Below are 17,836 nucleotides of genomic sequence, written 5' to 3'. Positions count from 1 at the left end.
ATTATCTAAATTACACTTACGTCTCTTCAGACATTTCAGGTTTTTCATATTTGTTCAGGATATTTACATTTTCTGTGAAATTATAGTTTGTTTTAGTGTAAATACAGGAAAATTACATGAAAATATTTACATTTACAAAAAGATAAAATTGGAGTTGTAAGAATTTATAGGTTGTTTTGATATGTCTGATATGTGGAACCTGGACCAAAATTTAACTTAAGTGTAATTTTTCCATTTCACAAATTCATCCTGCGGGCCAGATTGGAACCTTTGGCAGGCCACATTTGGCCCCCAGGCCGCATGTTTGACACCCCTGATCTAGGCTGTTATCTCACCAGTAGATGGTGCTGTAGGCTATATTACACACTCCACTGTTTACATATAAACAGTGGAGAAGAAGCAGAAAATTCTGTTTGATGAAGTCATTTTAAAGAATGTGACAGAAGAATAATACGGTCTCGCCATAAGTCTACATGACCTGTTGTACAAGACATATTTTATCAGGATATGTGTAAGATCTGGGAAAAAGTCAGCTGATCAATCATGTGAGATAAATGTTCACTACACCAGAATTACTCTATGGATATTTACTCATCAAAAATGGCAAAAAAAACAAAACAAAAAAAAAAAAAAACACCTCAAGCAACATTTTTTGGTGAAATTCCAGAACAAAAAAACCTAATTTTGCATGATTCTATTGACAGTTTCTTGCGTGAATTTTCAAAACACCAAATAACTACATTAATAGAAATGCACCTATAGAAATGCAGTAATAATAAATCCTATTAAGGCCTGTATGGGTTTAATTCAGTGGGAGAACTCTTACACCCTGATGGTATAAAAAGCTACTGTAAAAACAGGCTTGTATTTATAAGATTGTGGGTTTCCATGTTTACCTTGGAAGGAGATTTAGGGATGGGGGGTGGTCCTCCTGGTCTGAGAGTGTGGTTGGATGCATCTCTGCCACTGAATGAATCAGAGAAATCAATGGAGGGTAAAAAGATGAAGGAGGCAAACAGATTACAAAAAACGTGCCAAGGATAGCAAGCGATGTGAAAGAGGGGTATAGAAACAGTTAAAAAGGGATCTAAAAGCTAAGAACTAAAAGCTAGGCGTATACAGTAACTACAGGGCATGCTCTAGAACAGTCCAAGCGGAAGTTGCTGTTGCAAGAGCTCTCATGCAAGAAAAGTGAGTTTCCATTCCTTTGCCCCATCCCTCCTTTCCTCTCTTTATCCCATGCAAGCAGGCGTATTTCTGTGGCTCCTGACGTGGTTCATAAGCGAGCAGTGTTAAGAGGCATTCGCTGTCATAGAGAAGAAATTCTAAAGCTGAGGGAACCAGACCCAAAACTGCAGATACTTACAAGGTGAAGCAAACCTGTATGCAGATTTGAACACGTGTGGCTTTAAACGGTAGTGAGAACGAGTGCTGAGAACTATGACCCATCCAGTATTTGTCTTATTATGTTTTCAGGGGAGAGTTCAGGGACAAACGGTACTGGTGTTAAAAATATAAAACATGGTGAATACAGGAGGAGCGTCTATCTATCTATCTATCTATCTATCTATCTATCTATCTATCTATCTATCTATCTATCTATCTATCTATCTATCTATCTATCTATCTATCTATCTATCTATCTATCTATCTATCTATCTATCTATCTATCTTTTTCTTTTTTCCTTCCTCCCACTTTATCTTTCTTTCTTTCTTTCTTTCTTTCTTTCTTTCTTTCTTTCTTTCTTTCTTTCTTTCTTTCTTTCTTTCTTTCTTTCTTTCCACCTTATCTCACTTTCTTCCTTTCCACCTTATCTTACTTACTTTCTTTTTCCTTCTTTCTTTCTTTCTTTCTTTCTTTCCACCTTATCTTTCTTACTTTCTTTCTTTCCTTCTTTCCTTAATTCCTTCCACCTCATCTTTCCTTCCTAACGCCTTATCTTTCTTTCTTTCTTTCCACCTTATCTCACTTTCTTTCTTTCCACCTTATCTTACTAACTTTCTTTCTTTCCTTCTTTCATTCTTTCTTTCCTTCCTTCCACCTTATCTTTCTTACTTTTTTCTTTCTTTCTTTCCTTCCTTCCACCTTATCTTTCTTACTTTCTTTCTTTCCTTCTTTCTTTCTTTCCTTCCTTCCTTCCACCTTATCTTTCTTTCTTTCCTTCTGTCTTTAATTCCCTCCGCCTCATCTATCTATCTATCTATCTATCTATCTATCTATCTATCTATCTATCTATCTATCTATCTATCTATCTATCTATCTATCTATCTATCTATCTATCTACCTTTTTCTTTCTTTTTTCCTTCCTACCACTTTATCTTTTTCTTTCTTTCTTTCTTTCTTTCTTTCTTTCTTTCTTTAATTCCCTCCACCTCATCTATCTATCTATCTATCTATCTATCTATCTATCTATCTATCTATCTATCTATCTATCTATCTATCTATCTATCTATCTATCTATCTATCTATCTATCTATCTATCTATCTATCCTTTCTGAATAATCTAGGCTGTGTTATCTCACCAGTAGATGGTGCTGTAGGCTATATTACACATGGCTCATATAAACAGTGGAGAAGAAGCAGAAAATTCAGTTTGATGATGTCTTTTTAAAGAATGAGACAGAAGAATAATACGGTCTCACCATAAGTCTACATGACCTGTTGTACTAGACATATTTTATCAGGACATGTGTATCTGTCTAATCAGGCATAACATTATGAACACTGATAATAAAGTGGAAATTATTGCGTATTTGCCTACTATGTGTGGATGGTCTGATACTGTTGGAACTAACATTATGAATTGCCCAGTGTTTCCTGATGTTCTAATGTTATTGTTTGGACATGAGGATAACATGACGGACAGTTCAGCTCCATTTTTGGTTATGACTTCTGTTTATTATGTATATTAATAGGCTGGAATTAAAGGGGGACTCTGAGACTTTTCCTCAGACTGCAAGACTCCTGTGTCTTTGTCTTTTTTTTTTACTCTTTATTTAGTTTTGTATATTAAAATGTACAAGAAATATTATCCAAAATGAACAGACAAACAATCAAAAAAAAATTAGGAAGAAAGAAAGATGGGGCAGAAATAATCATGCGTGTCTTTGTCATTTTTACGTCAATATTCCACAACAAAATAATGCTGATTATTTTGTTACAGTGGCGCCTTTCAGTGTGACGGATAATTTATTAGACAGCAAGTGGATATTTAGCCCTGGAAGTTGATATCTTGGAAATGGGTAAGCATATGGATCTGAGTGAGACTGATAAGGGACAAACTGTGCTTGCTAAACAACAAGGTCAGTGTGTCTCCAAAACTGCAGCTCTTGTTGGGTGTTCTCAGTCTGTAGCAGTTAATACCCTCCTGAAAGCAAAGGACGGACAACGTGATCTCAACAGTCCTTCTATCTGCAGTGTCAAAATACAGGTTTGCTCAACTCTTGGACAGATATCTGCAGCTCTGAGTGAAAAAACGCTCAGGTCAGATAAGGTGTCTGAATTCATTTGCACAACCAAGCAGTGATACCTCTCCCTGAAACTCCCCCAAAGCCTGCACACTGATTGACAGTACAGTACAGACAGCTGGACAGACAGACAGAAGTTTTGTCACCATGGTTACCACATTTGCTGCCAGTTACCTCCTATTTGTTCCTGACGTTGAGGCGCGGCCGTTACCTGTCTTTCTGTAAGGGGTTCAGGGGTTGCTCCAAGTTAATACATGCCATTTTTTGTGTCTTTTATATGTACCTTAAAATGCTTCTGATTTGTTGTTTTAATCCCTGAATTTAATATTCACCAAACAGAACAAGAGTAAAGACACCAATTTATAACTTTATGAAATTATTAGCTGTATATACCCAATACAAAGCCACTGTATATTGCACAAAAAATAAATGTACGAAAAAATATTGAGGAAAAATAATTCAAAGAACATATTAAGAGTCGCTTTTCCATTGGACATCTGCGCAAAACTTTACTGATATTTACTAAATGTCGAAAAAACAGAAGTGCATAATTATCTGTTTTTCCATTAAATCACAAATGTGATGATTTGTTTATTTAGTATCACAAGATGACACTAGGAGTCATTCCATAAACATGGTGCTGAATGTAAATGTGGTGTTGATTTACAGATATATTCATTATTATTATTATTATTATTATTATTATTATTATTATTATTATCATTATTATTATTATTATCATTATTATTATTATTATTATTATTATTATTATTATTATTATTATTATTATTATTATTATATATTACCCCTCTATCTCGTACTAAATTAAAAAATGATTGGGTTTCCTGGTGTGTCCACACATACCATGACAAATTTCTTCTTCTTCTTCGCTTGTTATGTACGTCAACATCTGTTTTTTTAATTCATCTGACTCTAGTTGCGAAAAAAGGTCTTTCTATTGCAATTTTGCATGATATACCATTTGCACTACACTCAAAAAAACCACTTCTTGCTAGTGCATAAACTTTTAATCGAAAAATGACACTTTTGGCAAAATTGTCGTTTTTCCATTAGGTAAATTTTAATGCGCAAGTTATATTTGCTTTGAGGGCCAATGGAAAAGCGACTCATTATGATTAAGTGTTTTAGGCATTCAATATGAAAGCAATTTCCTTTTTTTTGGTTTACAGTGCACAGTTTTGTCTCTGTTGCCATTACAGTCTCAAGCACAGTAATTTCTAAAAACATTAATTTTCCTTCCAGACAAGGTGATATTTTTATGCTAGTAAAAATAACCATCCCCACTGATGGATGAGTGTTAGCCCTCCCAAATGATTCATAAGTAATGTATTTCCAGGTAGACCTATGGGATTTTAAAGTACACAAGGCAAAACTACACTGCATGTTTCAGTACTGTGGAGTGTAGAATAACATTTCTGTTACAAAAATGTGTTTACATTGGTCTTCATGTATACTTCTAATCCACTGACACTTGACATAAAACTGAAAGTGTAATATAAAAATATGCCATGATAAACTTTCATAAATTGAAACATACAGTCATGGAAAAAATTATTAGACCATCGAAAGTCATCAAAAACAATGATTATACAATCAAGTACCAATTCCTGTGTGTACCATGTGACTAGAACAGACAGAAAAGAAAACATGGAACGCCTAAAAGCACTGTTTTTGTCAGTACAATGCCATAGCTATTGATGTAAGGACTTAAATTTTGGTTATTATCAAGAAAACATGGAAAATGGTTAGATATCAGCTCTGAAATGAAACTCTGATGAACTATTTTTGTTGTTATCATTATATTTGTCCAAACAAATGTACCTTTAGTTGTACCAGGCATTAAAATGAACAAGAAATTGAAGACAGCAAGGGATGGTCTAACAATTTTTTCCGCAACTGTACTGTAGACTTCATTTAGTAGCAACAGCAGGTGTTGTTATAAGATTTAAGAAATGGATCATAAATTTATGGTCATAACGTTCACTCACCTGGTCGGGTCTGTTGTCTCCAGTTTCTCCAAAACATCATGCAAATCCTGATCCAACTGCAGATGTAGAGAGAAGAGTTAGAAGAATTAGATAATATACTTGGTATCACTTAGATAACATAACTCACCAAACATATCAATGAACATTAGCAGTCACAGGTTAATCATTTAAGCTGCCAGTTACGTACAGATTAACCCATAAAGACCAAAACAGCCACTGGTGACCAAAACCCTCTAGTGATCTAAAATTTTGAATAACTTCTGAACCACTAGACCTATGAATATGTTGAAGTAATTGCTGTAAAATGCAGTTTGTTGTCTTTTCACGGTCATCAGATATGACCTATTTGGACATTCAGAGACTTCGTAGTGAACATGGAAACACTGTCATCTTCTACAACATTGATTCACCAGTAAAACCCATGGAGTTGGAAGGAGACACTTGTTTTATGTTCAATTATTGATATATTTTACTGAAAAAAGTCACTTTTTTTTCTGTTCCTGACATTATCACCCTCAACTTTACTTTGAGCTTTGATGAACATTTCCATTAACAGTAAAATAAATATAAGAAAATACCTGATTTTCACTGAAAAAATGCAAAATACAGAGGATAATGTTACGATAAAAGGCAATAAATTATTTAAGAAAAGTTAAAAAAGTAAAAATAAAAGTAGCAACAGGTCTTGATGGGTTAATGTAACTTCTCTGGATGTGCCTTCTATGAGATAATCATTATATTATGTTTCCTTTCCGTTTGTTCTGCGTTGTTCTATGTGCACTGACAAGAGAGTGTATTTGCAACAGTTGTACTTTATACAGAGTCAGTGTTTAAAGGTCTATATGTCTGTAATACTGGGAGATAATCTCACTTCAGACAGGGAAAATCCCATGTCCTACTTTTGCTTTACAGGGAAACTGATAAGAAATGAATAGAAACAGATTTTGCAAGAGATTTGAAAAACAGTGCTGAAGAGTAGCAACTTCTAACATTTGCAGATGAAGTCAATAGCGGCGCCGTCGACATTTTCTACTTGATATCCAATACCTACTTACTTTGTCTGGTCTTTATCTACATTCAGCACTATTGGAGGTCTATGAAATACTCAAGTCTCACCCGGCTCATTTCCTTGTGAAACTTCTCCTCGAAACCAGCCAAACTCTGGAAGGTGCTGACATAAAACCCAACACGACTGGATTTTTTAAAAAAAAGAGAGAGAGAAAGTGAGAGGCGTTACTGTCTGAAGCTGCACAGGAGTAAGTGAAATGCGGTTGTAATACTCATCCATCAACTTGTGATCACGCAGTACAACACCTATTCCAAAGTGACGGTAACTCCTCTTGCAAGTCGATATTTATTTCCTCAAACACCTTCTGAGCTCTCTCCAGCTCCTCCTCAGCCTGAAACACACACATGACGAATGGCGTTATGACGAGCTGCTAATACGTTTTTGCTCTGCCTCAGCTTGGTCTGACCGCGATGGTTGTTTTGCTGTCACTTTGATTTTTTTGCTGATGGAAGGCAACATGGCAGACAGACAGGGATATGCCACAACAGAACATGCCATGACAGATATAAACTGAGGACCTCCTTCTTAGGTATGTGTGTCCTGCATCATGCTTTATTAACCCTGTACAGGGCTCTCATTGAAATACTCTGAAACTCAAAATTTCAACCCTTAGTGCAGTGTTTTTCAACCTTGGGGTCGGAACCCCACATTGGGGTCGCCTGGAATTCAAATGGGGTGGCCTGAAAGTTCTAATAATTGATTAAAAAAAAAAAAAAAAAAAAAACGTACTAATAAAAGATATATGGTGAGTTGACAGAGACAATCATAATCCATAAAAGACATGACAAACTCTGAAGCTGAAACTGAAGCACTGTGGTACTGTTTATCTTTCAAATGTTCATTGTGGTCGGTTTCAGATGCTGCAGCTCTTTTATAATTCATAGTTTGAGTTCTTGTTTGTTCAGTATTAATTGTCAGCCTTGTAAATCCAAGCTGGACTGACTGTACATATCCTGACCAAGGAAAATAAAATCCTCACTTTGTGCAGTAATCTACACCTGGCTTTTCTGCCTCCATCTATAATAATATACATTACATAGACTAAATGTCATCTACAATTAATGTTTATCTGCACCATAGTATAGCAAACTATTAAATGATCAAAAACAAATTGGTTTTCGCCAAAAAAAAAAAAAAAAGCTCCGTTTTGAATGTCTGGGGTCGCCTGAAATTTGTGATGTTAAAATGGGGTCACGAGACAAAAAAGGTTGGGAACCACTGCCTTAGTGTGTTATTGGACATTGTCATCTACCTCCTCTTGCCTTAAAACATCTGAGCAGTACTCGCTAAAAAGTAAACACATGCAATAAAACAACTGTTATAAGGTCATAAACTGACAAAAACCACTCATATTCACTATTTACAGGTTCAAAATGTCCTTAAAATCTCTCTGAATCACTGTATAGTGTTCTAAAAAAAAACAACATGCTTCTGGACCTCACTGAGGCATGGCCCCATATTTAATGTTTGAAGAAATTACCAAAAATAGTCACTTGCCCAATAAAGGGTAAATATTTCATTACGAGTACAATAAGTTGACTGTACCTGACTCCTGGACAGACTGCTCTGGGCAACATTGTGGGCAGAAAGGATACCCTGAGCCCAGCCTGGAGTGGCTCTTTCCAACAAAGAAGAGGGCTACAAAAGAGGATATAGTCATATATTACACACTGTAAATGCAACAATCGCATTTAATACAAACATAAATGTAAACACTATTACCTTGGTGATTTTAATGCCCCCGTCCTTTTTCTTGGTCTTATGTGTGGCAGCATAGTTATGCCTGGCACTGTCGTAGTCAACCAGTTTCCTGTCTCTCTTAGCAATACGAGCCTGAATACAGAAGAAAAACAAGATCACACTATCTGTACTAAAATCACAAGTTTTCTTCAATTAAAAACAAGCCATTGTTTGTTAAGATACCAAGGGACAATGTGAAGAAATTTCTTTCAAGCCTTCGCTGCAACCATCGACATGTAATACTGCCAGATATTGTTATCACTGTAATTCATTATAAGGATAACAACTCCAGTTTCTTTAGACCGTTTCTGGATCTCTCAAGAAACTCTGCATTAGATGTTAATTTCCAGCGTCATGTAAAGTGTTTGATTTCCCCAAACTTTGAGTATCATCATCATCATCATCATCATCTTTATTTCCAGACTTGGGAGTCCATTTAAAAACAAGCAAATGACAAATAAAATAAATTTAAAAACACAGGTTAAAATACTGACAAAACATCATCAATATTATAAAAGACAACTGTACCAGTTAGGGGTGTGTATTGGCAAGAATCTGGCGATACAATACAAATCACAATACTAGGATCACGATCCGATATATCACGATGTATCATGATATTGTTAAAAAGGCAATTTTTTGATTGTCTCTTCATTTTTAAATGATTATTTCCTTGAAGAATTGAATTACACCAGAAATATGTACAAATACTAAACACATTTTTATTTAATCAGAACAGGATCGAATGCTATATCACAAAATGTTTCTGTGTTAAAACTTAAATTATGTTTAACAGACATTACAGTTTAAGATCCTGTTCAAATGTTCATATTCTATTAGTTGAGAACTAATATCAGAACAATTTTTTTGTGCAATCCCAACAAAGGAGCTAACATCATTTAATAAAAGGGTGTTAAATAAAAATAAACAAAAGAAAAACAAAAAAAACAAAAATGACCCTCCACAATATCTGCATTTGAATAAATACCTAAAAATATCGATACAGTACTTTTTAATATCGATGCTATATTGTGAAATGAAATATCGCGATATATTGCAGAACCAATATTTTCTTACACCCCTAGAACCAGTGTCGCCACAGGGATGACTGGTATCGCACTGAACTATGACTGAGATTTGTCAAAAGTCTAATGATGGAATTCTGAGAATCGTTCAATCGACAGATAAATTTGCACATTAGGTTTCTCATAAGAGCCTGAAAAGTGGTATCAAGTGAAGAGACGTTGCTGTCACTGCATTGGCACTAAGATGGAAGAGGGAGATAAATATATATTATCAATAGTATTTAATGGAGAGGGGGTGGGATTAAATAAATTGCACTTCCTCCCAAGCCTTTTTGGGCATGTAAATGAAACTATTGTGCTGTTCTTCAGTCTAAATTGTTGATTTTTGTATTTTTATTTATGTTTTGCTTGTTCATATACATTGTTAAATTTCATTGCATGTTCAGAATAAATCACTAAATCAAAATCAAAATCAAGTCTTACCTTGATGTCAGGGAACTGGCCCAGGTAGGTATCCATGGAAATGAGAGCATGATCGACCAATTTCTGGTGATAATCCGTCCACAGAACATCACAATCCTGCAGTATTCATAAACATACAGAAATGAAGAAAAATATCAGACTGTTTGCTCATACAGTTTACTTTAGTTTGTGGTTTTGCATCTAAAGCAGGGGTGTCAAACATGTGGCCTGTGGAACAAATTTGTGAAAGGCAAAAATTACACTAAGATATTGTAACACCCCGGAGAGTTTCACACAAGGATGAAGCCAAGAGTGATGTTCAGAAGGATTATTAAACAAAAACAAGGCACTGGAAAATGGCTCCTCTCAGGCACACATGCACAATTTTCTCTCCTCCAACTACTGTAACCTCTCCACATCAGCCCCCTCCTCTCTTCCTCACTGACTCCTCCCATCTCACTCACAACCACCTGAACCAAAATAGTGCAACTAAACAGCAGAACACAACGAACATAAATAACCCATAACGGCTAATTATTACAGATTATCACAATATTAACAATCATTTTAGTTCAGGTTCCACATTCAGACCAATTCAATCTGAAGTGGGTCAGATCAGTAAAATACTATCATAACAACCCATAAATAATGACAACTCCTTTGTAAATGTAAATAATTTCATATAATTTTACTGTATTTACTTTAAAACAAACTATAATTTAAAAAAAATATGAATAACCTGAACAAATATGAACAACCTGAAATATCTTTAGAGAGGAAAGTGCAATTTTAACAATATTATGTCTGTTATTAAATGTTTTGTGTATTTACAAATCCACTGTGATCTGTAAGTTGTAATGAACATGTGTAAATGATAAACCGAAGAACTTATTTTTCTTAAGAAATTTCAGTTTGTTTATGTTATTCACATTGTTTTAAAGGATAATTTGTAGATGTGAACATTTTTATAGTGTAATTTAACTTTTTTCACTCTAAAACATAAAGTAAAGTTTGGATTTGACATTATTTATATATTATTTGTTTCCACATGACCGTACATAGAAATTTTCTCACGAACACACACATCGAAATCAAATAGAAAACTATACATTAACCCATAAAGACCCAAACAAACTAAAACCATCTACTGATTTGAAATGTCTAATACTTGTTGATCCACTAATTTTATCAATACATGTCAAAAATTGGTATAAAATGGAGTTTGTCATCTTTTCATGGTCATCAGATATGACCCATTTGAACATTCAGAGGCTCTGCAGACACTGTGGAAACACCGTCATCTTCTACAACATTGATTTACCAGTAAAACCCATGGAGTTGGATCAATGACAGTGGACGGAGATGCTTGTTTTATGTTTAGTTAATGATGTATTTTGCTGAAAAAGTCACTTTTTCTTCAGTTTTCTCTGTTTCTCTGATACAATAACCCTCAACTTTAATCTGAGCCTTAATGAACATTTTATTTTATTTTATTTTATTTTACCAGGAAGTCCCATTGAGATTAGGAATCTCTTTTGCAAGGGAGATCTGGCCAAGGCATCAGCCATACAAAGTCCAAACAACATAAAACACATACGTGATACACAATGAACAATAAAACACAATAACAACTATTCAGCCATAATGGCATCAAGAAAAACCGTGACTTTTCTCCTTCACTGCATTCTCCATGATACTTTGAAAATCATTAACAGAAATGAATGTATGTAGTTTTACATCTACATCACAGGTGTCAAACATGCGGCCCGGGGGCCAAATCTGGCCCGCCAAAGGGTCCGATCCAGCCCGTGGGATGAATTTGTAAAATGCAAAAATTACACTGAAGATAATAATAATCAATGGTGTTAAAATCATTTTACGTCAATTCAATCTAAAGTGGGTCAGACCAGTAAATACTATCATAATAACCTATAAATAATGAAAACTGCAAATATTCCTCTTTGTTTTAGTGTAAAAAAAAAGAAGTAAAATTACACAAAAATGGTTACATTCACAGACTGGCCTTTTGCAAAAATGTCTGAAATGTGAAATTTTAACAATATTCTGTCTGTTACTAAATGTCTTGTGCATTCTTAGATCCACTGTGATCTGTAAGTTGTGATGCACATGTATAAATGATAAACTAAGGCGTAATATTGTTAACATTGCACTTTTTTTCGTAAGAATTTTCAGGTTCATATTTGTTCATGTTATGTTCAAGTACAGTTCATAGATGTAAACATTTTCTTTACAGAATTTTACTTTTTTCACTCAAAAACAAAGAGAAAACTTTGGAACTGACATTATTTATAAGTTTTTATCTTATTAGTTGTATTATTTTACTGGTCTGGCCCACTTTATATCATATTAGGCTATATGTGGCCCTTGAACTAAAATGAGTTTAACACCCCTGATCTACATGATCAGGGAATTAAATATAAAAAAAAAAAAAAATACATGATGTTAACTGAAAAAAATGCAAAATACAGAATATAATGTCATAATAAATGGTGATAAATCACTTAAGAAAACCTAAATATAGAAAAAAAAATAAAAATTTGGAACTGCCACAAAAGTAGCACTGGGTCTTTATGGGTTAAGTTTTTCTCCTCTATTTCCTGCTCCTACACTCATAGTTATGAATGCATAAATCTGTTTAATTGAGACACATTCAGGAAGAAGTTTCTGACCTCCACAATGGAATCCACTTCATTCCTGCCATACCAGTCCGGCTCATACATATCAGCCAGACATGACTGCAGATTCTTGGACGACTCATGCATAGCTGTGGACAAACACACAAAAAAATCATGAAGTACGTCACATATATCAGTGTGTATTCGAGTCTTGGATATGTATGTGTAAAAAACAGTTTTGCATCTTCACAGGTTTGTTTGTTTGTTTCACCTTTCACTGCCTCTAGGTATGCTCTTAGGTCCCTCTGTAGTTTACTGCCTTCTGCCTGAGGGGTGAACGCAGAGAATGATGTAAGGAGATGTCAAACTACAGTTCTGTGTAAAAGTCACTTGTAGCTTTGTTGTTTTTGCAGTGTTGAAATGAGCATATATATGTATTTCCCATTCTCTTTTCTTCAGATATCACAAGAACATCCAGGAAATATGTGCACAGCCTTAAAAGACAGACAAAAAACTGAAGTAAATGGATTCTAAAGGTTAAATTTAGTTAATTTCGTGTGACCCCTAAGCACATGATAAGAGGCAGGGGGGTACATCGGATATAAAACATCAGAAAACTAAGTCTCGTATTGAACAAAAGAGTTAAAGACACGTTAAATTCAAAGGGATGTCACACTTTGGTTTATAGAAGCTGTTTTTTGGATGAAATTTTTTGTTTTTAGAATGGAGGGAGGATACAAAATTATTACAGCCAGCAAGAAATCTATTACAAGAAGGTGGTTAAACCCAGATATTCAAAATGGAAAAAAATGGCTTACTCTATCAGAATCTATCAGATAAATTTTCACATATTTGGGACAAATGGATCAAGTTTGTATCCTCTAGCCACCCAGAATTTGTGTCACTCCCCTAAAAATGTCCTTTTTTAAAGAAATAGTCTCCCTGTATCTATTCTTTGTTTTATGTTTTTCTGCATAAACATGTGTAATGTTTAAAGAACCCAGAGGCACTGTAACGCTATGATTGTTTTAAAGTGAGAAATACCGAAACTGTAAGCATGCAGTTCATATGTTAGATTTTTTGTTTTGTTTTTTTACGCTTTTGTATGTATCAAATAAGAAATACAAAAAGGGCTCTAATAGATAACATCTGTATGAATGGGAATGTATTTTGTCACTCTTTTCAATAAAAACAAAATAAAAAATAAAAAAATAAGTTTGTTTTTTTTGCTGTACACATCCACTCCCATATCTTAGATCTTAATGCAGAGACTGAGAAATGCATATATGTGGTCATTAAAACCTTAATAAACCAACAAATCTAATGTTGAACTTGGACTTTTCTACAGTATATGAAATTCTGTAAACTTTGGTTAGTCCATGCAGACAGTAAACTTTAACTAAACTCATCACATTACATTCCCTCAGGGCTGTTCCACTACATAATTGGTCAATATTAAAATTGATTACTGGCTGAATTAAAAACAGGTCTCGGACATTGCTTTTCATTCTCACATATTGTTTGTTGAAGTTGATAACTCCCTCCTCAAAGGCGACGTCTTTGGTCTCATCAGCTTTTCCCAGTTTTTGGAGTACCTGTCAGTCAAACAAACAGTACATTTAACAACAGTACAAACACTTTTTCCGACGCTACATTCAAGCATAATTTCACAGAATGAGCTGCAAAAGTAATACACTGTCTTTACAGCTGACAGTGATAAACACATGGGAATAGACAATAAACGTGTTGGTAATTGTAAATATCTTAATAATGATGCAAATAAATTATGTTATATACACCGTTCATTCAAGTAATAATAAAAGTGTATATCATAGAAACATACATGTATGCATATATAAAATCTGTTATCTCATATACATATTTTGACTGCAGACTGATATGCTTTTACAGATGTATATCTTTAATCAACAGCAGGGGGTCCCAAAGTGGGGTACGTGAACCCCCAGGAGTACTTGGAAGAAGCCCAGGGGGTACTTGACATTTTTTGGGAGAAATACATTAAATAAGTCATCATGTACCAAATATAAAATAATGACAATTCATGCTGAAATATAAAACCCAATAAATACATTCATATAATAGTTTTATTGTCAATCATCTTGTTTAAGCTTTGGTAACATTTTAAGAACATTTCTATTTTATATTATTCAAAATGAGTTTATTTGAGTAGCTAAGTAATTATTTTTGTTGATGAAAGGTTCATTTATTCATTCATGGCCATTTAACTTCTTTTACTTACCAAAATTGTTTATACTTGCACAAAATTTGTTTGTAATGATTTGTTATTTTTGATATATTACAGTTAAATATGTTGTTTGTTTACAAAATTTTGAAAATATAAACAGACACCTTTGGCACAGGAACAAAATTTGCCTCATTTAAAAAAAAAAAAAAAAATGCTGAAGCGAGAGTTGGCTCAAAAAAAATGTTGCTGAGACCTAAGAAAGTGACAATTTTAGCTTTTTTTTTTTTTTACATTAAAGACTTGCCTTGTTTAGTAATTGTATAATGCAACAGTTTTTTCAGATACATTTTTGCAATTATTTTCATTTTTTTAAATGGAATCTCCTTAAAATAGACATGGGAATAGACAATACACATAATTATTTTTTTGTTGATGAAAGGTTTATTTATTCATTCATGACCATTTAACTTATTTTTCTTCGCAATGAAAAATTGTTTATATTTTGCACAAAATTTGTTTATACAGACTTGTTATTTCTATGTATTATAGTTAAATATTTTATTTATCTATAGCATTTTGAAAATATAAACAGATAACTTTGGGACAGGAACAAAATTTGCCTCATTTTTTTCAATCAAAAATGCTGAAGTGAGAGTTGTCTAAAAATTAAAATGTTGCTGAGACCTAAGAAAGTGACAATTTCAGCTTTTTTTTTTTTACATTAAAGATTTGTCTTGTTTGGTAACTGCATAATGCAACAGCTTTTTCAGATACATTTTTGCAATTATTTTCATTTTTTTTAATGGATTCTCCTTAAAATAGACATGGGAATAGACAATAAAGGAAATTATTTTTTGTTAATGAGAGCTTTATTTATTCATTCATGACCATTTAACTTATTTTTCTTCGCAATGAAACATTGTTTATATTTTGCACAAAATTTGCTTATAAAGACTTGTTATTTTTAGATATTATAGTTAAATATGTTATTTATCTACAAAGTTTTGAAAATACAAATAGATACTTTTGGCACAGGAACAAGTTTTGCCTCATTTTTATTTTTTTCAATCAAAAATGCTGAAGCAAGAGTTGGCCAAAAAAAAAAAAAAAAAAAAAAAAAAAAATGCTCCTGAGACCTAAGAAAGTGACAATTTTAGCTTTTTTTTTTTTTTTTTTTTTTTTTTTTTACATTAAATACATGTCTTGTTTGGTAACTGCATAATGCAACAGTTTTTTCAGACACATTTTTTTTTCAATTATTTTCATTTTTTAATGGACTGTCCTTTGTAATGGACATCAATTTTTTTTAAGCAAAACTCTCAAACTTTTGTCCCCTACAGAGGACAAAAATGCATTACTGGGTCTCAGGAGAATATTTCAGGGGGTACTCCACTGTAAAAAGTTTGAGAACCACTGACCTACAGCAGCTGATGCATTATGACATGAAAATAGCGCCCCCTTTCAGATATTTGAGCCATAGCGCGAAAGTGCATCAACGCATAGACGAGGCCTTATATCTTCCACGTCTATAAATTACAGGACTAGAGATTATTATTGGAGCAGTACTTGTTAAATGCGGGTAAGAGGTTTGCACTTTACTGTTTGTGCCGCAAACACTCCTTATTATTATTATTATTGTTATTATTACTATTCCCATCCAGTGCATATTATCAAATGGAAGAAACACATCAGTCATTGGTTAAATTATGAGCAGGCCTTTAGTGGAAGTTACTGCAATATGAACGCGTCCGCTGGGTGACATTGACTGAAGAAAGGCTGTAATAAAAGTGGACATCCCTATAATTAAATGTAGACCCACCACTCTTGATATTATGATGTCGTGATGCGACACTGTGCCTTGCTTGGGGGATGCGCCACTGCTGCTCCGCTGCAGACGGGCCTGGATTCTCACTATCCACACGTTATAAACATCTTTCTGCAAAATCTTACCTTTTCTTGAGCTCTGGTTAGTTTTTTCTGAACGTTGCTCGCCACTTTCCCTGCAGTCAGCCCCTTCCCCAAATTCAACTCAGCCATCTTGTAGCGTAGGGTTAGTCTTTGGATGCGGGAAGGCAAGAAATAATAAAAGCAGATACGATCGGATGGACCGTTACGGCGAATTTACAAGAAAATTCATCAATATCCAGTTAGGAAAATAATGCTGATAAATGTAATAATGTGATGTTATGGTGCGTCTGTAGGAAGATGTGTGTGCAAAAGCTAGGATGTATTCTCTAATACTGAGCTGCTGTGTGTGCGCGTCCGTGACTGAGGAGGTGGATGCTGTCAGAGATGCTCTTAAAGGCACAGATGCTGCTGCGCGTCCTCATGAGAGCACTTAATACACACATTACATTACCGTGCATTAACTGGTAAAAACACAAATACGAGCATCATTGTGCTAGTGTGTGACATGCTCTCTAGATACAACTTTAAACACCCATGCTTCAAATATAATACAGAAATTTCAGAGATAAGATGGTTTAGATCATATTTTAGTCCTAATTTCTACTGTATTCAATAAAAAAAAAAAAAAAAAACATATTTGAAAAGGTTTATACATGAATTAAAATTAAAAAAAAAACCTTTATTCTGTATATTCTTCAAACAAATAATATCACTGAAAAGTAGCTGAGCAGCAAAAGTGACAAACATTCATACGTGCAGTTTAGATGTTTAAGATACAAACTGAGTCTAAATCATTAAAGTTGGAATTGATTGATTGACATCTTTATTTAAAACATGTAAACAGTGAAATCAAAACAAAAATCAGCCAAAAAAAAAAAAAAAAATCTGGTACATAAATGGTTGATAAGTAAACAAAAATAAATACATACAAACATACATACATACATACATACATACATACATAAATAATAATAATAATAATAATAATAATAATTATTATTATTATTATTATTATTATTATTATTATTATTATTATTATTATTATATTGTATAATAATAACAATAACAATAATAATAATAATAATAATAATAAATACATAAAATGAAATCAAATTATACAAGCTTGAAAAGCAAGTAAAAAATTTTATACTCCTACCGCCAATCTCTATTCCTTATGATCACTATATAGCAATTATTATTTTATATGAATATCAATATAATAATGATAATAATGATAATAATATTAACCCTATCATGCATGAATTATGAGGAACTTAATCAAAAAATTTGTCCTTAGTGTTTTTATTCCTCTT

General features: G+C 33.5%; 1 protein-coding gene across 4 annotated transcripts in view; it reads right to left on the bottom strand.

The window, feature by feature from the left end:
- bin1a (bridging integrator 1a) overlaps window positions 1-16,903 on the bottom strand; it is a 30,936-nt gene extending 14,033 nt beyond the window's left edge. For 3 of the 4 annotated variants that reach the window (XM_030123993.1, XM_030123996.1, XM_030123995.1), the window contains exons 1-12: window positions 16,566-16,903; window positions 13,924-14,004; window positions 12,681-12,735; window positions 12,464-12,558; window positions 9,795-9,890; window positions 8,269-8,379; window positions 8,092-8,184; window positions 6,792-6,877; window positions 6,594-6,669; window positions 5,478-5,533; window positions 3,643-3,687; window positions 897-966 (exon numbers count right to left, since the gene is read on the bottom strand). In XM_030123993.1, the coding sequence (XP_029979853.1) occupies window positions 897-966; window positions 3,643-3,687; window positions 5,478-5,533; window positions 6,594-6,669; window positions 6,792-6,877; window positions 8,092-8,184; window positions 8,269-8,379; window positions 9,795-9,890; window positions 12,464-12,558; window positions 12,681-12,735; window positions 13,924-14,004; window positions 16,566-16,652 (951 nt within the window). In that variant the 5' untranslated portion in view covers window positions 16,653-16,903. The remainder of the gene's footprint in view (window positions 1-896; window positions 967-3,642; window positions 3,688-5,477; window positions 5,534-6,593; window positions 6,670-6,791; window positions 6,878-8,091; window positions 8,185-8,268; window positions 8,380-9,794; window positions 9,891-12,463; window positions 12,559-12,680; window positions 12,736-13,923; window positions 14,005-16,565) is intronic. The other variant, XM_030123994.1, reaches the window with a different exon arrangement.
- Between the last annotated feature and the right edge of the window lie 933 nt (window positions 16,904-17,836).

Source organism: Sphaeramia orbicularis, chromosome 21 (assembly GCF_902148855.1).
Source record: "Sphaeramia orbicularis chromosome 21, fSphaOr1.1, whole genome shotgun sequence".
Lineage (NCBI taxonomy): Eukaryota > Metazoa > Chordata > Actinopteri > Kurtiformes > Apogonidae > Sphaeramia > Sphaeramia orbicularis.
Note: the sequence above shows the minus strand (reverse complement) of the source record. Positions and strands in the feature narration are given on the sequence as shown.